The sequence below is a fragment of the Miniopterus schreibersii genome (genome assembly GCF_964146895.1).
Source record: "Miniopterus schreibersii genome assembly, chromosome: 4".
NCBI classification, from domain to species: domain Eukaryota; kingdom Metazoa; phylum Chordata; class Mammalia; order Chiroptera; family Miniopteridae; genus Miniopterus; species Miniopterus schreibersii.
This window is the reverse complement of record NC_138105.1, coordinates 81882642-81907889: the sequence shown is the minus strand read 5'-3', so window position 1 is coordinate 81907889 and position 25248 is coordinate 81882642. Positions and strand designations below refer to the sequence as shown.

The window sequence follows — 25248 nt, the reverse complement described above, 5'->3', positions numbered from 1 at the left end:
CTCTGGTTCTTTGCATCTCATGAAGGACTACAGACTCCTTGGAACCTCCTACCATCCCTCCTTCATGGCAAGTGACCAACTCAGCACCTCCAGAGCTCAACCACATTGTGCCCCACACAATGAGCATGGAATTGACTCTTACTTCACCAAAACCAGATAATTTAATAAACTTTATCCTTGCTGGGGAAAGAGGGAGGAAAAAAAGCCACCTACTCTACTCTTCTGAATAAGTTAAATAACACATGGCCAATTCCTGTGCCCTAAGCAAACCTTGGGCACTTGAGCCAGTCCCGCTGTTCCTTATAGCCCAGTCTGCTTCCCCTTCACAGAAGGGAGTTTTTCCTACTGCTGCCAGGTTATGTCATGCCATGGGCCACATCCCCTCTGTGGCGAGGGCCCAGGGCCCAGAAAGGATATAGGGTGCAGCAGCAGTGGCCAGGAAAAGGAGGAAGGGGATCCTCTTCCTCAAAGCTCGGGCAGACAGGACAAACCTGGAAGAGTCGTGGCTGTTTTTCCCTTTCCCCAGACCTGGGTGTAGGAAAAGCAGGAGGGAAGTGCGTGCGTCCTCCTCTGGGAGAGCCCAAAGGGGCCCCTAGAGGTAATGAGGCCCCAAGGCCCTGAGTCAAAGGCAACAGGCTAAGGAGCTCGTGTGGCTGTGGGGCAGGAAACAGCGTCCCCAGGGGCCCAAAAGGCTACCTCAGCAGCCTGCCCACTTAGTGCCACACTCCGCCTTAGCCCACCCCAGGACCTCCGCCACCGGCTATCAGTCTTCCCTCGGCCTCCCTTCTTTGTTGAATATACTATGTCCTCCAAGTGCTTTCTCAGGGCTGGTAAGGAATGTACTGGTACTTCTCCCAACCCCGTGAAGGTTGAGAACCAAGAACCCCAGGCCCCACCGTGCTCAGAAAATGGGAGCTCTTTGGTCAGTGCCAGTATCAGAGGCCCTCTCCACAGGTGAACACTCCCGCAGGTCCCCTGGATGGCTCTGCCTTGGTAAGGGCCTCACTATGGCTTGAGAGAGATGGTGCGGTCCCTGTACAAAAGCCTGGCTTATTCTGCTGCCGCGGCCACCTCCTCTTCCTCACCCTCCTCCTCTGTCTCCGTCTTGATCTGAGCAACCCCAAGGCGGTAAAGGGTGTCACGAATGACCACCTCGCCAGGCTGGCAGCTCTGCACAATGTCGTGGATCTGCCGGTTGACAATCTCGCGGCTGGTGAGGAAGTCCATGAGGCGGTTGTAGAGGTAATAGTGGGTGGCATTGTCAAAGGCAATGGGCCGCTGGCGGACACTGTTTGGTTTGCTGTCTGTGATAGAGGCCAGGATGGTTGCGTAGGGGGCCAACTCAGGACACAGGGCCAAAGAGTGGTGCCCAGCACTGGAGTCACCAGGACTGGGCTGTGTGTCTGCATGGACTATGCGCCGTGTAGCAGTCTTGGTGACTGGGTGCTGGACAGAGTGCTCGGCCTCTGTCATATCCACAGTATAATGCTGATCCAAGAGTTCTGGGCAGGACACACTCTAGAAAAGAGGTAAGAAGTTACTCTGACATGAGGGAATGACAGGTGGTACCTGTGTGGTGGGTGAGAGTGAAGGCTGTGGGGTCATCAGCTCTATTTAAATCCTCATGTCAACACATATCATCTCTCTTGGGGCAAGTCACCCCTTCTCCCTTTCTGTGCCTCGGTTTCCTCATGTGAGAACAGGGACAGTAACCAGAGCACATGTTGGATTACCTGAGCTGCCACTGTTTATTGCCATGCCTGGTCAACTGAGGCAGGGCTACAAGGTGACAGAAAGGGAGTGCTCCCACTGAGGGTCAGGTGTCTCCTGCAGTGCTCAGCACAAGCTCACAGAGCCAGTGAGCCCCAGGGAATAAGGAAAAGGTGAGTGGTGATAATGATGTCCCCTTTCTCCTATTACCATCCTAATATTTCTTCCTGCACAAGGTTCAGCTGGCCTTGGAGGGCACATGCCTCTGGCAAGAACCACTGCTTGGTACAATGTACCAAGACAGAGAAAAGGGCTCTGCCACTAACATGCTGAGTGACACTGGACAAGTCTATTTCCCCCTTTGGGCTTTACTTTCTCCTTTTAATAAAAGGAGAGGGTTGGATAAGGTCAGTGTTTTCTAAGCTGCTGTGCCTCCAGGCCATAACAGACATGCCATGGGGCATATTCACGGTTTAATCCAAGACAGGGCTGGTTGGGGCCTTTAGTATGTCAGTGTTCACGATGAATCTCAAAGGTGGCAATTTTCTAGGTTTATCAGGAAGGCAACAGTGACCCCCAAGATAACTGCGTTTGGGACACCCTGGGCACCCTAAGTGACATGCTGTGGCTGCACACACACACGGGCTGGTCAGTAAAATCTGTGGAGTAAATGTTGGTTCCAGAGCATCAAAACAAAATACTGATGGAGAAAGGATACTAGAGATAAGGCCTTCCAAGAGAACCAGGGGGTGAGAAATGGCTGGCCCACAGAACTTATTCTGGGTCCTCAGAAGAAAACTCACCACAGGCGGCTCTGTGGGGCTAGAGAAACAGCCCTGGTTCCTCCCCCACATCTGGCTGGTCAGCTCTGGGTAGCAGAGGTCAGCACACAGGGCAACTGGTGTGGCCATGTCTACCACATAGACAGGTGGCCAATGGCGGGAAGAAGCAAGCAGATCCACATGGTCACGGGCACTCTCACCCCGCACAAGATACTTGGAGCCGCAGATCACCTAGGGGTAGAGGTGGAGGGCACGGCATAGGATTAAAAAGCTGATTTGCAGACAGACTGAGTCAAGTCCTCAATGGCTTCTTCCCAGGAAGATGAACAATCAGGTTTCATGACTGAAGCAAAAGCGATCCTGCCAGAGCCCATAACATTCTGCTTCTGTCTTCCTTCTGTCCCTAAATGAAGTCACAGGCTCATCCTTGACCTCTTGAGAGAAGAGTTGGTAACATCTAGTCCTCAACTGAGGCTAAAAATTCCCAGGTCATCTGCCCCACCACACCCCCACATCACCCTACGCATTTACCACCATCTAGCCCAGTGGTTCCCTATCCTGGATGCACAGCACTGGCAGCTAAGAGCTGGTTAAAAATGGAGGTTCCTGGGCCCTACCTGAAACCTAAGGCATCTTTATTCTAAGCAGCTCCCCACCAGACCCTGATTGCAGGCTAGCAAACACCTCCATTAACATGGCCCCCAAACGCCACTCCACCGCCAGGCAGCTGTGTGTACACTGGAGAATTCTGCCTCTGATTCCACTTTCATACCCACCAGGCCTAGCTGTCGCCTCTAAGTGATATGGCTCTCCCATCACAGCACTGAGATCTCTAGCTCTCACATTTGTCCCTGTTTGCCAAGTGCTTGTCTTGAGACAGTCCCAGTTCACATGAATACAATCCTTTGAGCAGGCTCTGATCTGCCTGGGTGGAGGCATCCAGGGTCTTACTCAGACACAGCTTTTGTTAAAGGAGTTGACAGCCTAATTATCTTTTGACAGCCAGGTCACCCTGTCCACTCACACATCTCAGTGAACTGAAGCTCTGCTAGCCCCCCCAGCCCATTCAGTGCTTGTTCATGGGGTGTTAAACCCTAGTGTCTTCCTGGGCTCACTGTGTCACATAGCACGACCTTTCCAGAGTGATCCCGGCGCCTACTCTGCCCACACCCTCTAAAGACAGAACAATCTCCCTAACACCAAAATCAGGCCATGTCCATCCCATTTCCCATTCAAAACCATCCAGTGGGTCCTTCATTGCTCTCAGAAAAAAATCCAAACTGTTACTCTGGCCTATAAAGTCTTACATGATCTGGCCCCTGGTGACTCCTCTACTCCCCCTTCTCTTGGCTCACTACGCTTCCCCAGTGAGGGCATAGTGGCCGCTCTTCCCTCTGCTGGAACCCCTAGTTCATCAATGGGGCTCTCAGCTTTCTCTGGCTGCCCCATGACAGCAGGTCCCTAACTGTCCCTCATGGTAACTTCCTATCTCAGGCACTTGTACAACAAGCTGTGGTGACTTTGTCTCTCCACTAAAATGAGGTCAACTAGGAAGGAAAGACATGGTTGCTCACCTTTGTACCCTCAAAAGCTAATGTGGGGGCCAGCACATGGTAGGGTGCTTAATACTCACTGATGACAACCTGGGCTCCCCACCTGACACATGTGGAGCTACTCCACAGGCTGCCGAGTGAGCTAGGTAACACCCTGCCAAGGATGAGCTGGCTCAATCCCGCTGCAGGCAATGAATCACAAGCAAATTCACTTCAGCCGCTCCTTGTTAGCCTCTTACCTGATGGGGGCACACCTTGTAGATTTTACCCCCTGTGAGATGAGGTGAAGGCTGTCTAGCTCTGGCTCCATTCTGTACAGATTCATAGAGGGCCAACAAGGAGAAGCAGAGCTGTTCCTAGAGCAAGTTAAGATTAAAAACACAGCAGTAAATGCTAAAGGACCAGGCCTGTGCATAGCACCAAATGATCATTTCAATACCTAAAGCCATAGAATAAACTGTCAAGCCTGGAGTGGGCCTTGGAGCCCCACCAGCCCAACGTCCTCTAGGTACAGATGGAGGTCCAGAGGCCGAGGCCCTGAAAGATTCAGGTCAGACAGAGCCAGCCCAACTGACCAAGCTGCAACTTTGTCCAGGCCACTCTGAGGCCGGTGTTCCTCCTACTTTTTACAGGGCAGGGAAAATTTCAAAGAGAAGCTAATATCTGAGTCTGAACTGAAGGAAACATAAAATGTTCAACAGCTTTATGAGTATGAAGAAAAGTAAATAATGTATGAATAAACTCCTACACACGCTCTCTGAACTGTCATAGCACTCACTTTCTAGGAGCCTGGAGAGGTGACAACCAGACACTGTGCAAAGTGCCTTCCTGACAACAATCTTGTGATGTGGGTATTTCAGCTCTCTGCACTTGGCAAAATGAGGAAAATGAGGCTCAGAAATGTAAGGTGCTCATCCAAGGTCACACACAACAAGCAGGAGACCAGGATTCCCAGCCCCCGATTCTGAACCCACTACCTTCAATGGAGGAATTGACTGGAGAGAAAGGCCTCACGTGCACATCACAATCTGGCTATCTCCCAGGCCTCCCTGACTGCCAGCATCCTTTGTCCAACACAGGTGCCCAGTCACAGGTGTTTAGATTCCTGCCCAGAAATGGACCACCAGCCTGCTCCCAACAACTCTGTCTCTACTACTACCCCTGACACTCACCTTGGAGTCTTCTGACCCAAAAGGGATGTCACATTGCCTCAGCAGATGCTGCAGCTCCTCTTCAGTGTAGGAGCTCATCTCCTCCAGCTTGCAGGTACCCTCCTGGAGCAGCCTCACCAAGGCACTGCCATTGCCTGCAAGAGATGACGGTGCTGAGGGGAGGACACTGCCTCAGCCAGAGGTCACGAGTAGTACCTGATGCGTGAGGATGAGAACAAAGGGGCAGGGGCAAGGCCTAAGTGCAGCAAGGGGTGGAAGCAGTCTGCCCTGAGCACTGCCCTGGGCACTGGGAGAGGTGGACTCAAGGCAGGTCTTATGACTTCTGCAGAGATCTAAAGCTACTCACAACTGGTTTTATGCCCTCGAACATCTAAGGGATACATCCAGCAGAGTGCCCTCGCAAAGAACTCCCAAATGGGTCAGCTTTTAACCTTTGAAGGTTTTTCAAAACCAAGATCTCAGATGCTTACCACAACTACAGCAACGAGAAGCAGCAACTCCCATTTTAAAATGCTCTCTATACACTATGTTCCTGAACCTGCCTAATCAACAGAAATATGTGGGGGCCTTAAAAAAATTCCTGGGCCCTGAAGCAGCAAACAAGAGGTGGGCCCCAATATCTAATGTTAGGAAGCACTGTTTGAGAACCAGTGGATCACAACATATTAAATACTTAGAAAAATCAATTCAGTGGGTCATATCCAGAATTTTAAAAATGAAATAAAATAGAAAATAACATATACTGCATTTGGTAAGGAAAAATACTGTTTTATGAAAGTTTTGCTTCATTTACAGATAAACACACATGTACATACTTATATGAGTATCATGCTGGGTCATGATGCAGAACCTATTTCTTATTGTGAGTTGCAGTAAAAAAAAAAAAAAAAAAAAAAGGTAGAAGACTATCACTCTAATTAGATCACTCCAACTTCCTAACAGCCCAGGAGGTGGGTAACTGTATCATGCCTCTTTGTGACTGAAGCAACAGAGACTCAGGGCAATGAAGGGAATTGGTGGAGGTCACGTGGCTACTAATACTAAGTGGCATAGCTGGGACTCAAACTCATATTGTCAGAAACCTATGCTCTCAACAGCTAGTCCAGGACATCTCAATGTATATCCACAAGGTATTTGCAAAACTATCTAAAAGACTACTTAGAAGGCAGACTCCCTGGCCTCCACCTACACTTATCAATGAAAATCTTTGGAGTGGAGCCTTATCATCAGCATTTCTCAGAGGACTTCCACTGTTCAGTGCAGTGCATCCCCAAAGGCTGACAGTGGACTGTGTAGGTCAGTCCTATACAATGTGGCTGGCAGCTCTTCAAAACTCCACAACATGATTTAATCTCTAGGGGATTCTGTCACAGGTTGTCCTATCTTTCCAGAAGGAGCCCTTCAGGTGGGCCTGGCCCCCGCTCTGCATTTGTGCATCTTGCCATGGGCAATGTTCTAGACTCTTGACTGGGCCCTTCCCTGACCCCAGTCAGCCACCAGGTGGCCTTACCAGGTACGGGCTGTACATCCAGGTTTTTGTCTTTCTCAGTGTTGACGACCACAGCTCCTCTCATGAGTGGTGGGAAGAAGGGGGCAATAACAGAGGCATCAAACTTGGTGATAGGGATGCTGGCAGGGAAGGCCACCTGCTCAATCACCTCTGTCTCCATCGTGGCCCAAAAGTCCTCCACGTTTACCTCACTAGGGCCCAAGAACTCAGGCCAGGTGAACTAAAAGGTCAGGATAAAAAAGGTCAAGCTGTAGGAGCCACAGAATATTAGCAACACAATAGCCTACCTTCTTGATACACTCGGGGCAACCAAGGCTGGGGAGAGGGGGTTATGACAGCCATGCACTGCTGGGATGCCCCCAAATCTGACATCTCAGTACCTGTCTTTTGGCCATATACAAGCCTGAGGTGTCTGAGACTACTGGAACAAGGGCAGAAAGGCTGTGAACAAAGGTCTATTTCCAAAGCCCATGCCCTTAATCCCTATACTTGCTGGCAGGAATCATCAGAATAAAATTTAGTCACATTCCACCCACTTCCAAGGCCCTGTTGATCCCTGACCTCCTCCAGAAAGGCCTCCCAGACTTTGCCAGCACACAGCTATCTCCTCTACCTCACGCAGCATTTACTTATCTATTGTAGGCACCTAGTAGTTGTGCAATTCAATTTTTCTTCTGGTATCTCCCTTATATGGTCTGCAAAGTGTGGCCTGATCCTATTACCTGGAGCAGAGTCATTTGTGTTACTTAGCAATGCTAAAGCCAGGGCGCATGTCAATCAGTATGAACTAAATCTCTAAGTTTGTATTTTAAAACAATTTCCCATGTGAGCAGTTCTGAAAGTGTGGCCCCTGGGCCAACAACATGAGCATCAATCACCTGGGAACTTGTTAGAAATGCAAATTCTCAGCCCCACTCCAGAACTACTGAATCAGAAAACCTGTGGGTGGGGCCAAGCAAGCCCTCCACACAAAATTTTGACAGCCACTGCCCAATATAATGCCTATGCCCACCAAGTCTGAGTACCACTGCTCTATGCAAGACATCTATCTCCCCATCTTACTCCTATTCCTTCCCCACCTCATGGGGCACAAGCGCATGCTGCAAGTAAATGGTAGTCTCCCACCACAATTTCACAAGGTTCTGAGCACACCCTCTCCACAATGAACAGGGGACAGAAAATGCCAAATGAGTATATGGTCTGTGCAACTAACATGGCTGTCATTAGTCCACAGGGTCCTCCTCTATACAGTCTTTGAGGACAGGGCCAACCCGACAGTCTCTTCATAGAAAACTACATATTTAACTTTTGTTCAGTAACTTTGTTTTATTTCAGACTTCAGGATACCCTGTACTCCCTTCTCCCCACACACATACCACTCTACATGCACAAAAGGGAGAAAATAAAGCAAGCCCTGGTCTCAAGAAAGAAATCCCAATGCCACAGAAAGGGAGACACATGCATCTTAAGAATGAAGGGAATGCTACTCCATAAAGAAATAGCACTGGCAGGACTAAGAGATGTGAACTTTGTGGGGAGGGGGGCTTCTGTCTATTCTGGAAACCGAAGTCTCTGCAGCTCAGTGTGTTTAGAAAACCAAAGCTCAGAGACCCAGGAGGTCTGGGTGAGCATGGCAGTGTTTATGAGCTCAGACTCTGAAGTCAGACAACTAGACCAAGGTCAAGTTCTAGCTCCACCCTGCCTGGCTAAATGAGCACGGACAAGGTCATCTGGGCTTCAGTCCCTTCATCTACACAAATCTCACAGTGTTGGGGCGAGAAGCCAGTCATATAGCAAAGCACTGAGCACAGAGTAAGAACTTGGTATATGTACTAAAATGCTCAATAAATCGTAGCTGCATTACTGTTAATATTACTATTAGGCAAGCAGATTTGGATGAGTCTAGAATAGCCTCTTGGTGAGACCAGACACAAAAGCAAAATTTTGCAGTTCATTTTATCTACAAGGAACACTTGGAAAGTGCCAGGATTCAGCATGCTTGTTTTCCATATTTCTTGTTATATACTACCATTTTTCAAATATAAATATTTGATCAATATATGTACTTTTTATTAATTGGGAAGAAAAAGAGACTACGTATTAAATCCTAAATATGTTCAGCTGGCAAGACTAAAGCTTTTCTCCAAAGGTCCCACACCTCCCCTGGTGGTGAACAGGTGGAGATACAGGCCTGGTGCCTTAAGAGTTACTTCCCGTTCCAGTCTGCTGGTCACAGAATCGTACCCCAGTGAGACTATGTGCAGAATCAGACTTACGGCACATGATCATGGGAAACAGCTAACCAACCTATGGGGTTTTCTAACCCCTGTACCACATTAAGAAAGATTCCCTATTATTCCCAGTTTGCTAAGAGATTTATCATAAATAGGTGTTAAATAATGAAAGCCTCTTATATCTAATGAAATGACCATATGGCTTGCCCGGCTGGGCGTAGCTCAGAGGTTGAGCATCGACCTAGGATCCAGGAGATCGTGGTTTGATTCTGGGTCAGGGCACATGCCCGGGTTGTGGGCTCGATCCCATCGGGGGCGTGCAGGAGGCAGCTGATCAATAACGACTCTCTCATCATTGATGTTTCTATCTCTCCCTCCCTCTCCCTTCCTCTCTCTGAAATCAATAAAGATATATTAAAAAAAAAAAGACCATATGGCTTTTCTCCTTTAATCTGTTAGGTAGTGAATTACATTAGTGTACTTTCTCACAATGAAGCAATCTTGCTTTCCTGAGATAAAGTTAGTTACAATGGATTACTTTATTCATTGTTAGAGTTGACTTGCTATTATCTTAGGCAGGACTTCAACATCTGTATTCATGAGTATAATTAGCCTCATTTTTTTCTATTATATTAAACATCTGGTTTTGTTTTCAAGGTTATGTGACCTTATACAATGAGATGCATATGTGCTATTCTTCTATGACTGGAATCATGTGTTTCTTGGATATTTGTTAGAATCAATATATAAAGCTATATGAGTTTGGTGTTATCATTGTGTGAACATTTTTTAGTTAAGAACCTAAATCAGATCACATCCTCAAAACCCTTCAGAGATTGTTTTCCTCAGTGTTTATCCTTAAAATGGCCCATGAGACCCCATGTAGAGTCTGGCTCCTGAACCTTACATATCCTACCACTCTCTCCATGACTCATATGTTCCAGCCACACTGGCCTCCTTGCTGTTCCTCAACCATGTCTAGCAAATCCACCTTAGACCCTGTTCTTGCTGCTCCCTCTGCCTGGAAATGTTCCTGCCCCAGAGAAGAACATGGGCTTCAATTTCTATTCAAACGCCCACTATCAGAGAGGCCATCCCTAACTACCCTCTATAAAATAGGAATTCCCCTTTCCACCATACCCTGCTTCACGGTTACTACGTTTCTTGTAATTTATTACATATAATAATATATAATATATATAATTCATGTTTGTTTCCTATTTCCCCAAACCAGAAGGCAAGCACCACAAGCACAGAAACTTTGTGGGTTGTTTTTTTAACTGTCATTTCCCAAGTGTCTAAAAAGTATACCTAGTTCATGTTTAATAAATTTGTTGAATGAATAACAAATGCCTCTATTTCCATCTGACCTTCCTTAGATGAAAACTTGGGCAGTGGCAGGAAAAGGCCATTCTTCTCACACAGGACAGGACTGAGGCCATCTGCCCCTGGGGACATCATGCAGGAAGGTGACAGCAAAGTGTGAGAACAGTTCTAAAGGTTACCCATGGTGACTGAGAGGCACTTACCTCCACACTCTTCAGTGCCAGCACGTTTTCTTCACTCCTCTGGGCCATTTCCACCTTGGGGGCCACACCACAGATGCCACAGATCATGTCATTGTAGTCTCGGACAGTGAGGCACTCAAAAGCCCAATAGCCATTGCACAGCAGCTCTTGCAGCTGGCTCAACTCCTCTGAGGTGAGTGTCTTCTCTGGAAGAAGAACAAGAGCTCTGAGGAGGTCAGAGAAAAAGACCCCGAGGCCACTGGGGATGAGCTAATGGCTGGCAAGAATAGCAACTGTGCAAGATAGCTTCTCTCCTGAGAACACCCAAGAGTATTGCAACCCAGAGGATAATTCCAATCAGTTACATCTGCCTGTACTAAGTACCTACTAGGTACTAGATGCTGTGCCGAGAACTTCAAATTATCTCATTTAACTCATATCTTTATGAATAAGGAACTATTATTTTCCTCACTTTGTAACTGGAGAAACTGAGGCACAGAGAATAACTTGCTCAAAATCACATTGCCACTAAGCGGCAGAGCCAAGACAGGCCTGTCTGGCTCTAGAACCTCTGCTCTAATCCATCTGACCTCACAGCAGGAGGATTGGAGTCTGTAATAATGGGATGGGAAGAGCACAAACAGAAATAAGTAAGGAGAGCAAGGGAAAAATAATTTCTAATAGTAAGGAGGGTGGTCCTCTCAGCATAAGCCCTGGGATTGGTAGCATATCTCCAGAAGCTGTGTATTCAAGATGAGTCTGATTAACATGCAGTGAGATCAAATGTACCTATCACCAAAAGACGAGCTTCTAAAAGTCAGTTTAACCTCATGCTGAGGGTCCCTGGATGTACAGACAAACTCACGCTTTCCAAAGTTAGTTTGGCATTTGTAAAATTCAAGAGGAAAAGTGTGTTAGGAGGCCAAGATTGTCTCCTTTTCAAAATATCAAGCTCTACTCCAAGAGGACTCTTTCAACCAAAGCCCATCACTGAAAATTCCCAGGGAGCTTACGCCTAATCTTGGGAAAGGGAGGGAGCCAACCTTTACCTGTCTGCTCCTGCACCGACTTCAGAACAGCACTGACAGACACTCTGGGGTCCTCTCCCAGCTTGATCTGGTTTCGGATTGCAAAAAGCAAGTCTAGGCTCACTAGCAGCCTGTTTCCCACATTAAAGAGACCTGCAGGTTAAGAAGAGGCAACAGGGAAATTCATTACAATATCATACACAATGGTAAAAATTGGGAACAAACTAAATGCCCAATAAGGGAACAATTAAATAAATTAGGGTGCATTCATAAAATAGCAAACTATGCAACATTACAAAGAATAAGGTAGACCTAAATGATCTGATGTGAAGTTGTCCCTAATACATTATTAAATGAAAAAAGCAAGTAATAAAATACGCATAGAACTTTTTAAGAGAAAAAAAGAAACCTCTCCCAACCACCCAGCTCAGTCCTCATGAACTCTCACAGCTGCGCAGCAGGGAAAGAGCAGGAGTATTCTTTAGCCCAGGGATGTGTAGGGAATGTGACAAAGGCTATAAAATCACCCCTCTACGACCCTTGGGATAAAAGACTCAGTGGAATTTAAATCAGCCAATTTGAGACAAATAAAAGAGGGTGATTTTACATTTGCACAATACATAACAAATTTACACAAAAACCAATTATGGAATAAGTGTTCCCATTAAAAAAGGGTACAAATGAATGGGGAAGGCCTTTCTAAGCATGATACACTTTGAAGCCATAAAGGAGAGGACCAAAGCAATGATTACATAAAAATTAAAACAAAAAAATTAAAAAACCCTTTGTGTCAAAAAAAAATCACAAATTTAAAGGACAACTGATAAACTGAGGAAGAACTCTGTCAACAAGATAGCCCCCCAAAAAGAATGGAAATACATGAGAAATTCATGGAGAAAAAAAAACACACAAAAGATATACAATCTTCTTAGAAATCAAAGAAATATAAAAAATTAAGAAATGATATATCAGCTTTTACCTACCAAATTGATAAACTTTAAAAACTAATAATACTAATCTACAAAAAATTCCTACAAAAATAATTTGGTATAAATCTAACAAAATATGTGTGGGACCTATATGCTGAAAAGTATAAAACATCAATGAAAGAAATAAAAGAAAGCCTAATAAAATGGAGAGACAGACCATGTTTATAAATGGGAACAGCTTAGTATTTTTTAAGCATGTCAAACTTCCCCAGATTGATCTACAGATTCAATACAATCCCAATTAAAATTCCAGCAAGACTCTGTAGACACTGACAAACTGATTCTTAAATTTACCTTGAAACGCAAAGGAACTAATATAGCCAAAATAATTCAGGCAAGTGCAAGGTTGGAAGGCTCATGCTACCTAATTATAAGACTTGCTTAAAGCTACAGTGAGCAAGACAGTGTGAAAGTGACAAAAGAATAAACATAAAGAAACGGAACAGAAGAGAATGCAGAAAGACCCAGACATATATGATGAATTTATTTCAACCAAGAAATGAAGGTAACTCATTGAAGAAAGGACTGCTTTTCAACAAATGGTGGTATAATTGAAGGTCCGCAGGCCAAAACAAAAAATGAACTCAATCTGAGCTTCACACTTTATACAAAAATCAATTCACAGACCTAATTGTAAGCCATAAAATTATAAAACTTTTAGAAGAAAACATAAGAAAATTATGACTCTCACCCAGGTAAAGAAATCTGAGATGGAACATCAAAAGCTTTTCCTAGCCCTGGCCAAGTGGCTCAGTTGGTTGGAGCACACAGTCCTGTACACCAAAAGTTTGCGGGTTTGATACCCAGTCAGGGCACATACCTAGGTTTTGGGTTTGATCTCTCTTCCTCTCTCTCTAAAAATCAATGAATACATATCCTCAGGTTAGGATTAAAAAAAAAAAGCATATCCATAAAAGAAAAAATTGATGAACTAAAAAAAATTTATTTTGATGAATTGGTCTTTATCATAATTAAAAATTTTTGCTCTGTGAAAGATTCTGTTAAGAGAATGACAAGACAAGCCATAGGCCCTAAGAAAATATCTGCAAATCACTTATCTGATAAAGGACTTGTATCTAGAATATACAAAGAACTCTCAAAACTAAAGAGTAAGAAAATGAACCACCCAGTTCAATGGGCTAAAGTTCAGACACTTCACCAAAGAATACATACAGACGGCAAGAAAATATGTTCAACATCATTATTCATCAAAGAAATAAAAATTAAAACCACAATGAAATACCACTTACATACCTATTAGAATGGCTAAAATAAAATAAAATGAAATAGACAATACCAAGTGCTGACAAGTGGGGCAAACCAGAACTCTCAGCCACTGTTGGAGAGAATGCCAAATGGTATACATAGATATTTAGGTAAACTGTCTGGCAAGTTCTTAAACTGGTTAACAATCCAAATGTCCTTCAACTTCAATGAGTGAATAAACAAATTGTGATACTTTATAAAATGCAAAACTACTCAACAATAAAAAGAAACAAATTATTGATACATTAAAAAATGAGTGATTTTGTAAGGCATTATGCTTAGAAACAAGACTCGAAACACTAGCTACTATGATTGGATTTATGACATTCTGGAAAAATAAAACTACATAGAGATGACCATATCAAATGGTTGCTGGGGTGAGGGGTAAAGGATGGGCTTGATCACAAAAACACAGTACAAGACAACGATTTGGGATGAGGAAACTATTCTACATATTGATGTGGTGGCAGTTACACAACTCAGTGCATTTGTCAGAACTCATATCTATACAACAACAAAGTAAATTTTTTACTGTGTGTAAATTTAAAAATCAAGTTAAAATTAAAAAAAAATATACATATATATAATCCTAAGGTACTACTAGCCTAGACAGGCTGCATTCCATTAACTGTTGGCAAGAGTATAAAATAGTATAAACTTAATCTGGCAATGCAAGACACTGAAAACATGAATTCAAAATAAGGCACCATAAGGTTCTGAAGACAGAATAAAATAACATATACTTTTTAATCTTCAGCACCCAATTCTACATATGAAACTCAAGATTCAAATTCTCACAATGGTTGGCACGTGATAAATATTCAATAAATGTTTGATATTGATGAATGGAGGGGAAATGGGTGAACACACAGCAATTCCACTTTTGAGCATTTACCCAAAGGAAAAAATTAAGGCTGTAACAAAGATTTAATTATAAAGAGTCCTCTAAAATGGAGTGCTACTTCTTAAAAATGGTCATGTATTTCTCCACTTGCTGGCATAGGAAGATGCCCATGATATACTGCTAAATTTTAAAAAGCACATTCCAAAACAACATCCAGCAAAAACCCATTTTTGTTGAAATTAAAGCTATAAACCTATAAATCCCTCCACACTTTCTTATATTCTGCAGTGATAAATAGCACACCTGGGATTAGAGGGCACAATGTTGTGTTTATCTCATAGCAGGATTACTAATGATTTTCAGTTTCCTCTTTCTACTTGTCAGCATTTTCCAGTTTTTCTATAATCAAAATCTATTATTTTAAAAGTAACTTTGTTTAAAGATCCAGGATGATCCTAACACTTGACAGGTACATGTATACTGGGGCTGAGACATCCAGGAGGGAAAATCCCCTCTCCTTCAGAAGCCCCATCTGAGAGAAGGTCCAGTGCTCACAGGACCAGAGATCTGACCCACAGAGGCTGTACTCAAGCCTGTTTTGGGGGCCCACTGAGGGAAGAAAGACTGGCACCCACCTGTATAGATGTCCATGAAGCTATGCAGTGCCAGACAATGGGGATTCAGACATATCTTCACCTGGGCAGTCACCACCTGTAGCCGGTTGGCTGTCAGCAGCCAGCACTCCTGGGGCCCAGCAAGGGAGCTAGTACCCAAAACATCACCAACAAAAACAGAAGGGATATCAACCTCTTAATAATTAATCAGCCTCCAGGGCTCAGTGATGAATGGCAAAATTCTCAAGACTTTAATGCAGTAGGAAAGTGAAGTGCTAGAGCTTGTGTCCCAAAGCTTTCTAGGTGGGTGTTCCATTTTGTGGGAATCTTGTCTGTAGAATCACCCCCAAATTTAATATACCTCTCAATTTGTTACCCAATTTAACCAATCCCACTGAACCCAAATGCAAGCATTATGCTGGGCAGTCCAGATGTAAACTAAATCCTAAACTGGTGACAGTAACTTTCAGGCATTTTCAATGGAAATAATGGATGATTACTAATTATTATTAATTAGAAATTGGAAAAGTAAAGGAAACCTAAGAAAAGCAGAGAATAACATCTTCAAAGGTTATAGTTTGAAAGCTGTTTGAAGAAAGCAGCAATATGGGTCAAGTGAGATGGGGCAGTTAGGGGCAGGAAATGCGAAAGGACTGCTTACTTTTGTCCCCCTTTGAATAATGGGCTGCTACAGAGAAGGCACTGCGTGGATGGAGACTCATAATAATTTGACCAAGAGGTTTGCTCGATGGTGACTGTCTCCTCACTCACGTTGGACAGAATGAGTCGAGAGCTGTTGAGTTCATTTATCAAGGCAAAGACCTCGGCCAGCTCGGATTCATTCTCAGGAATCTGTAGGACTTTGCGCAGCAGCTGCAGTGTGGACTGGCGCTGGATCTCCCTCTGGGCTGCACTCAGGGGCTCTGTGACACTTAGCCCATCTGGGAGCGGTGAGCTCGCCTCCTGGGAAGAGAGTGGATTGATCACCAAGCACCCAGAGCATGAAGAGCCAGCCTCAGGCTATATCATGAGAGACTGGAAGCAGCAGAGGGATGGGCCCATGACTGAGAGGTAGGAAACCTAGGCTCCTAACCAACTCAGCTAATAACTCACTTTGTGACTTATGGCAGGTACTTTCTCCCTCTGGCACTGTTTCTCTATCAATAAAATGAAAAGACTATATACACCTCTTAGTAATGATTTCAAGTGTCAGCTCCCATTCACCAAGTAGGGGATCTAGAGGATAAAGACGTGGGCTTCAGTTCTGGATATGCCACTTAACAACTGTATGTGTGTGACCCAAAGTAATTTAATCTTTCTGAGCCTCAGTTTCCTCACCTATGAAATGGAGGAACAAAATACTGGTAATATCCTAGAGTAGCTGTACAAAGTAAACAAGATATTAAGTAAAGCACTTAGCACAGTGCCTGGGATGCAATGAAAACCCTATGAATGGTAGTTTTGATATATAAACAAATAGCTATACTAATTAAAGTATTTATTTTTAATGCTTTATGGGTTCTAGGTACATGAGAACTTTATATACCAGTCAGAGGCTTCCAGGAACAAGGTTCTGAAATGCTCATTAAAAACAGGTCCTTGCCATAGCTGGTTTGGCTCAGTGGTTAGAGCGTCAGCCTGAAGACTGAAGGGTCTCAGGTTCAATTCCAGTCAAGGGCACGTACCTCAGTTGCAGGCTGGATCCCTGGCCCCGGTCAGGGCATGTGTGGGAGGCAAGCAATCGATGTGTTTCTCACATCAATGTGTTCGTTCTCTCTCTCTCTCTCTCTCCCCCCCCCCCCCCCGAAAAAAACAATGGAAAAAAATATCCTCAGGTGAGGATTAAAAAAAAAGGTCCTTCTCAGGCGGGTCCCTTTTCAATGAAGGTTCCTTATGCCAATACAGCCTGAATTACTCCCTTCTCCATGCTCCCACAGTCCATTCTTTTACTGTAGAATGCACTGTCTCACAGTTGGTAAGCAACTGTCCCCACTCTTCAGTGAGTATAGGGTCCCTGCTAAATCCCAATACCAGAATGAGGCTGGGTACACAAAAGATGCTAATTCATAGTTGCTGGACATAGTATACATTGCTTTGTAGAAGTTATGTGCTTAATAAAAGAAGGAGCTTTCTGTTAACTCTACATCCTAGGTTAACTCTTATCTACAATAGTTTGGTTATTTATCTTTCTTCCCCACTAGACTGTAAGCTCCTCAAGGGAAGGGGCCATGTCCCACTCATCTCTGTATCTCCAAAAGCCTGATCCATAGTAAGCATTCAATATATGCTTGCCAAAAGAAAGAATGAATGAAGAGCTGAGTGACACTAGAATTGTGTTGCCCCGGGAGGTTGTGTGTTCCCTGTTATCACTATGTTGAACCATGGGCTGGGACAGAAGCTGGCATGAATACTGTCCTTTGGCTCTGAGCCACAGTTGAAAGATGGACAGGAATGAAGACCAATCCAACCCAAAGATGTTGCAATCTTAATTACAGCCGGACAAACTGCATAGGAAATGTATGGCCACCAGGGGGCTCCAAAGAGTAACACACCCAAAGGTCTCTGGGTTTCTGACCTGTGTTTGATTTTGTGGAAAACCATGGCATTTTATTTCTCCTAAAATTAAGGAGATTGGAGGGTAAGGGAACAGCTGAAGACGAGAGTTCTTGGGGTAGGCAGCTACCAGTTAGCCAAAGACAGAATAATATAAGAAAGAGTGGGATTTGAAATCAATTCTTGCCTCACCTGGAAAGTTAAGTGACCTCATCATCCAAGACCTAGAGACCAACACCCACTTCCATGCTGCAAACCAACAGCTATAGAAGGAGAAAGGAATGTTCAGAGCATCTACCTACACAAAATGCAATTTCATCCCATAGCCATTGATCAACACATTATTGTACTGTGTATGCAACCTCCAGGGTTAGAAGGTACAGGGTAAACAGATACACCTGCCCTAAAAGAGATTACAGTCTCATAGGGAACTAAAAGAGGGAGTCAAGACAGGGTGTGGTCAACACTAGTGAAGAGAAACAAGCAAGCACATGGAGAATTCAGGAAGAACGCTCACTGCCAGCAGAGGGCACCCAGTGGAATAGCAGAATGTGATGGGAGCGTGGACCCATTTACATGCAATTTCAGGGAGTTACAGATTATTTGAAACTCAATTCTGAGTTTGCTCTAGGGCTCATTGATTGATAGGGAAAACAAAAGCTTCCAGCTCAGGGTCTCTTGGTTCCTGGTCCCAGTGTTTTTTCCACTAAGCCATCAATGCCCACATACTTTAGTTCCACTCCCCTTTCTCACAAAGTTGATAACCTCAGACCACTACCCCAAACACAGAGACAAACCTGGAAAAAAGGGGATGAGATTCACCTGCAAGAAAGGCCCCTCCCCATATGCAAAGAAACCTAGAAGCCTGAAGCAGTTCTGTCCGTGTCTCAGTCCTATCCACTCCCAAACCCACATAAGTCTCCCTCCTCCCTCTCCCTCTCCCTCTCCTAACCTTCTTCTGGGCCTCTCCCTGGCTCAAGGACACTCAGGGGGACCCCATGACTAAAAGACAAACTGCCCAGGCTAGCATTAAACATCTTCCGTGATAGGGCCCTGATATGCCTTTCAAGCCTATTTTCCATACTCCTCCCCATACATCCTTCTCCTCTGGCCAAGTGAACACCCAATGACTCCCTGCCTCTTAACTTTTGCTCATGCTTGCCCTTGAGTACAGCATGCCTTCCCCTTCAATCCAAATCCTGCCCATCTTGCAAGACTCAGCTTAGATCTGGAGTGGCCAGGTACACCTCAGATCCTGACCATGTAACATCCTTCCCCTGCAAGGCAGATCAGCTGGCATTTCTCTAATTATTTTCATCCTAGTCATTCCACTTGCTGCCTCAGATGCTGTCACTTTCTGTTCACTTTTTTAAAAACTCCCATGTGGAAATTCAAAGGACCTCTGAAAAAGCCCATTTTTCCTGGTTGTAAATAATAAAAAGTGAGCCCTAAGGAACCAAGTGGAAAGTATTTTACTATCCAAATAGTTTGTTCCAACTTCAGAGAGCAGGCTTGCTAAGACTGCTAGAAATAAAGCTTTGTGATTAGATAAAAGCTCTGCAAGGAACATGAGAAGCATCAATCTAATCTACAATCTTGGTACTGGCATTCTCTATTTACCAAAATACTATTAACAGGTCCTCTATCAGACCTCAGAGGTAAAAGAATGTAACCCTTCCACCTCTTCTTCTGAATTCTATTTAAGGCCTGTGTTACCATTTTCTTTGGTGAATGAGCTCTCGGTTCACTGGGCCAGAAGGGTCTCAGAGATCAAGGTATCTGGTCAACCCCTTCACCCTGGCAATGAGGACAAGGAGAGAAGGCAGCACTTGCCCAGATTCAGAACCTATAAATTGGTTCCAGTTCTGGTGCTCTAACTAAGAAATCCTTTTATTTCTACTAAAACAAGTTCACTAACAGAGCCCAACCCAAGGCCAAGGGATGTGTTTGGGGAAGGAACTCACGAGAGCCTTGGTGGTTTTCTCAGTCCGGTCTTTGGCAAGGTTAAAACCACAACTGGGACAAATCCTCGGTTTATGCCGGTTGGTGTAGACATAGCTACAAGAGGGATTCTTGCACTTTCCCCGGCCTCTTGATGTTGCCAGGCCCAAATCCTAAAAAAGTAAGACCAACGTTCAATTCTTCAAAAGTTGAGTTATACCTGGACAGAGCCAAGAACCAGGATGACCAGCTATCAGTAAATCAGAGAAGAAAGTAGCAAATGCAAAACCAGACTTAGACTAACTTCCAAAGAGCCTTGAAGCAAGATCCCTTTTCTGCAGTTATCCCTTTTCATCTTAATACAGCCTATATAATTTTGTCAAGTCCTTCCCCATCTGTGAAACAAGTGAGTTGACTGTCAAAGGTCAGGGACTCGAATACCTCCAGGGTTCAGACACCTGGCAGAATGAAGCAGGCCTGTTCTAACAAAGAGTACAAGAAACTGCAGTGAACTAAAGACTTCAAGCCCTTCCTAAATACAAATTGTAACTTCTGAAATACTTAAGCTAAAAGCTCTGGCATTTAGTCTCCTATGACAAGCTGTTGTCTAATCAGCCAAACAGAGGGTCCTGGGCACTTTCCACCAGATGGTAACCTGAGTGGCCAACTGTAGCCAAAGGGAGGGGGTGGTGAGAATAGCATGGCATGCAGAAGGTAGTAATTAGGTCTTTGGAAAAAGAAACCTGAGCACATGCCTGGATAAGAGACACACTCTCCTTAAGGATCAGGCCAGACTAGGTACTAACCCACCAACCTGTGCTCTCTTGTTCACTACTGGATCCCTAGCACAAGGCCTGGCACAGAGTAAGTGCTCAATAAATCTTGTTTTGAGTAAATGACTGCCTATATCTGGTAAGAATTTCTAAAAATGTAGATGCTCTCTCAAAATCTATGCATCTTACTCAACTCAGCCAGAGAACATGTCAGAGGTATCCGGCTGGTTGATATCTTAAGGATCAACAAAATTAGAGAATGCTAAGAGGAAGAGAAGCCCCAACATGGTATCCAAACCAACGCAATAGACAATAAAAACTGAAAACCAGAGAAGGAAAGAGCCTTGCCCAAGGTCACATGGCATGCTAGCAGCAGAGCCAGATCCACTTTTGGACTAGATTTTTTTGACATCTAGTGTTTATTCCATGATGCTTACGCTCTAAAAGGATGACTCCAGAGTTACACATTTGTTTATGTTACAAATGAGAGAGGGAGAGGGAAAACCTTGGTGGGAAATGCCAGGCTAAACAAAGTAAGTTACTTCTAAAGTACTTCTCAAACCTTTAAGATACTAGGATTGAATGTGACTCTACTTTGGGGAGGAAAAATATAACATTTTCCAAACTTGTCTATGGAATACACTTTTGAGGCTAAAAGGTACAAAGACTGTTGAACGCTAAAACTGGAATGTATTCTCATCTCCAACTACTTTTAGTAGAAATATCCTGATCTCAGCTTTATAGATCTCCTGGGGAAAACAACAAATCTAGCTGATTTACCCAGGAGCTATCATTTGTATTAGTGACAGGGTCTTCAGAATCAACGATCTATCCCTGACCCTACTCTCACTCCTAACTACCACTACTTCCCACCTACCGCAGACTCCTACTCGCCCTCAACCACAAAATCAAACCACCTCTGTGTCAGCCCATCACCTGGCTACACTTACCAGCGTGACAGTGCAGCTGTACTTATATGGAGGAAACATATCAGGCTTGACTTCTACAACTTTCAACTGAGATGTCCTATTGGCCGAGCCATTTGGTAGCTGTGGATCAGAACAAATTATTTAGTGTCTGAACCTCAGACTCCTGAGGTCCTGTGTTCTAAAACAGCTTGAAGAAAGTTTCCCAGGAAATTTGTAGTCATGTTCCAAATGAGCAACTTCACAGGTTGCCACACTTTTTCTGTGCAGCTTCTAACACTGCATGTTAGAAACACTATGAATCAGATTTAAAACTACCATCAAGTGAGAAATGCATGTAGTAGTTATGTGGCTGGATAATGCTGGCATAAAAAGAAGTCTGAAAGAGTACTCACTAAAGTGCTCCAGGGTGAGAGAATATCATGATTGTTTCCCCTTTACCACTATCTACAAAATGTCAAATGTTCTATACTAAATGTAGATATTACTTATATAATTAAAAAAGACAAAGAAAGCATTCTAAATTGAAAGTATTCTGTAATACTGAATTTAAGTTGATGTACAGAACATAAGATTTCATGTACAGTTTAAGACTAGCAAAAGGGCTTATTTGAACAAATACCAATTGTTTAGACCAAAGAAAACTATTTACAAAGAAGACTGGAAGTTTACAAAGTAAAGGGAATAATCTAAGGCCTGGAAATCTACAAAGTGGTACACTCAGTGCTGACACAACACCTGGATGACAAGCAAGTCAGCCTTCAAAGTAAAAGCTGGTTGATATTCTTGTGACAAATTCAGAACTATCAGACAAAGGAAATTACCTGATATAGTGCACATGGCAAAGGAGATGGTAGGCCGATTTTCCTGTTCCAATTTGGTCCATGACAGGGTTTTCAAACTACAAGCAACAATCCACTGAGGGGTCGTGAAATTTAATGAGCTAAAACTAGCACTTTGAAAAAAGAAATGGAAAATACCGAAGTGACTGCATACAATTAAGGGCATTGCTTCATTAAACTTTTAATGTGTGGCTGTATGCATATATTTACTGGGCTTTGATGTAAAAATGTGTTTCCTACTGAGGGTCTTGGTCAAAAAAAGCAGTCTGGTGAAGAGTACTGATTTAGAGAATTTTGATAATAACTATTCTAGCCACGTATGGCAAAAGAACTAAAAAAATATATATCTAAGAATAAATGTGCTGAAGTACATGGAATTTTGACACCTCAGAAATCTTAAATAACTATATCGTTAAATTGAATGAACTGTACTGGCTACAAACCAATATATAGAGTAAGAGCCATAATTTTTTGGTTTAAAAAAATTGTATTAAAAAAGTAAACACACACAAATGCAAAAAAAGAACTTAAAGGTTAAACAAGCACACACCAGGCTGTTAATAGTAGTTAGTTCTGGGTGGCAGGACCTCAAGGGACTTATTTTCTTTCTGCCTTACCTGAATTTTCTATGTTTTCTAAAACAAAGATGCATTCAGTTTTTTAAAGGAGGCTAAAGAGACATGACAACTAAACACAATATCTAATCTCAGACTGGACCCTGTACTGGAGTAGAAAAATGCTATAAAGGACATAATTGAGTAAAACTGACAGGGTTGGAATACAAATGATAAAGTATTGTTATCAGTGTTTCAGTGTTATCCTATTCTTAGGAAATACACCCTGAAGCATTAGTAAGTAAAAGGACACATAGCCTTAACTTATGTATATTTTATACATGCACACACATATGGGAGGACACATATGAGCACATTATAAAGCATAATGGACTAATATGTTAACAATAGATAATTGGGTAACAAGTACATGGGCACTCTTTGATTTTGCTAATTTTTACTTGTGCAAGTGTTTTTCTATGTTTTGAATTATTTCTAGATAGCTTTAAAATATCTATTTATTTTATAACAAGAAAAGAAATTAATTAAAAAGTAAATAACTCATTCATGCTAAGCCTCCTCCCAGAGGTCCCCCAGTGTAATAAAAGTCTGTTTTTTGCATAGTTTTGGGACACTAAATGGAACCCCTGTTCTTGGAGCAGACAGCTCCTCCTCAGGGAAGGGAATGCATCTTACCTTCACCTCACCAGTGTTAGATGGCTGTTGGATGGTCTGGCCCAGCTGTTTCAGCGTGCTTGGCTTCAGGCCACAAGTCCTCACAGAAGGAGTCTTATCTGAGACAACCAGGAGCCAAACTGGTAACTTAAGTGCACTTAGTCTCCCTAAGTCTCTCATCTCCATTCTCAACCCCATACTCCTGTCCCCTTCCCATTAGACAGCCCCTCCTCCTAGGTCTGTCCCAGTCCTTACCACTCAGGGGAAAGGCCTGCCTGGCCCTAGGAAGTCCCATGCTGCTGCCTCGGCCCACATTAGCTGGAGCTGGGAGAATTGCTCTCATGGGTCTTGCTGCAGCCAGTAGTGAAGGCTTGCCCCGTGCTCTGCCTTTAAGCTCTGGGGCTCTAAGACCAGGTATGAGCAGGTCAACTCTGGAAAAAAAAACAAAAAACAAGGAGGAAAATTTCCTAGAAATTCAGGACAAAGAGAAAAGAAAGAGAAAAGTGCAATCTCTAAATAGCACTTATTTAGAGGAGTAATTTCATTGTTAAACTGTCAGGCTTTAGACAGATGGGGTTCAAATAAAACCTGTAAGTAGCTGTGTGGCCCTGGGCAAGTAATTTCAGTCTTCTGCTAACCTCAAGTTCCTAGTATGTAAAATAGGATAATTACATATACTTCATGGGGTCATTATGAAGATAAAAATGTGCAAAACAGTGCCTACAGTGTACAATAGCCGTAATATAACATCTAATTAGTCTCTAATTAGAGCAAGTATTTAAAGCATATCAATCTCCCACATGAGAGCGGCTGAGAGACCCAAAAGAACCACCTATTTGTTTCCTCTTGTAGCTTCCAGGTTGAGCGCAGAGCCTGCCGCACAGAAGGCCTCAACCCATGCATGTGCTAAAGTGACTCACTTGCCCAAACAAAAGGTCTCAAGTGCGCAGCTTTACCCTCCACCTCTAAGGACACAGAACCATCTCAAAGTACATTGTTTAAAAGTATACATGTGTACACATAACAATACACATTTATATATTTGAATATGCTTAAAATTCTCTCTAGAAACAGGACGTTGAGAATATTGATTGTCTCTCAGAACTGGAAATAGATGCCTGAAGGATGGGATAGAAGGGTGAATTTTTTCAGTGTAAATTCCTTATACCTTTTGAGTTTTACCATGTGAATGAATGTATTTCATACTCAACAATAAAAAATTTAAAACTATAATAACATAAACCAGAATTCCTAAACATTGGCAGTATTAACATCATGGGCCAAAAAATTCTTTGTTGTGGGGGCTGTGCTGTGCATTGTAGGATATGTAGCAGCATTCCTGGCCTCTACCCACTAGATGCCAGTAATAACCCCTACACCAACCCGGTTGTAACAACCAAAAATGTCTCCAAACATTGACACAACATCCCCTAAAGGCAAAACTGTTCCCCATTGTGAACCACTGATATAAACAAGGGCTTTCAGTTACTAGACCACAACTACCTCTGGGAAGGGGCTACATGGAGAATCCAGTTAAGCCTTTAAGGAGGGAAAGTGTGTGTGTGTGTGGGGGGATTAGCCCACGTTTATGGACCTCCTCCTATCTGCAAGGTGCACAATCTTTTTCAGTCTGTATGGGTGAGCCACTGAGGATAAGATTTTTTTCAATACTCAACTCAAGATTTTTCAGAGGTGAGAACTGAAGACAAGACGCATGAAGTGACTATGCCCAAGGTCAAATGGAAGCCAGGGACAGAGTCACAAACAGAACTGA

The 25248-nt window shown here is 43.5% G+C and overlaps 1 protein-coding gene across 3 annotated transcripts in view; it reads right to left on the bottom strand.

The window, feature by feature from the left end:
- Positions 1-140: 140 nt before the first annotated feature.
- The window catches only part of HMGXB3 (HMG-box containing 3), a 41030-nt gene continuing 15922 nt past the window's right edge, over positions 141-25248 (bottom strand). For 2 of the 3 annotated variants that reach the window (XM_081136488.1, XM_081136487.1), the window contains 13 exons: positions 23730-23905; positions 23496-23593; positions 21428-21526; positions 19728-19877; positions 15872-16173; positions 15232-15359; positions 11519-11650; positions 10491-10675; positions 6728-6947; positions 5218-5351; positions 4285-4401; positions 2514-2723; positions 141-1518 (listed from right to left, as the gene is read on the bottom strand). In XM_081136488.1, the coding sequence (XP_080992614.1) occupies positions 1051-1518; positions 2514-2723; positions 4285-4401; positions 5218-5351; positions 6728-6947; positions 10491-10675; positions 11519-11650; positions 15232-15359; positions 15872-16173; positions 19728-19877; positions 21428-21526; positions 23496-23593; positions 23730-23905 (2419 nt within the window). In that variant the 3' untranslated portion in view covers positions 141-1050. The remainder of the gene's footprint in view (positions 1519-2513; positions 2724-4284; positions 4402-5217; positions 5352-6727; positions 6948-10490; positions 10676-11518; positions 11651-15231; positions 15360-15871; positions 16174-19727; positions 19878-21427; positions 21527-23495; positions 23594-23729; positions 23906-25248) is intronic. The other variant, XM_081136489.1, reaches the window with a different exon arrangement.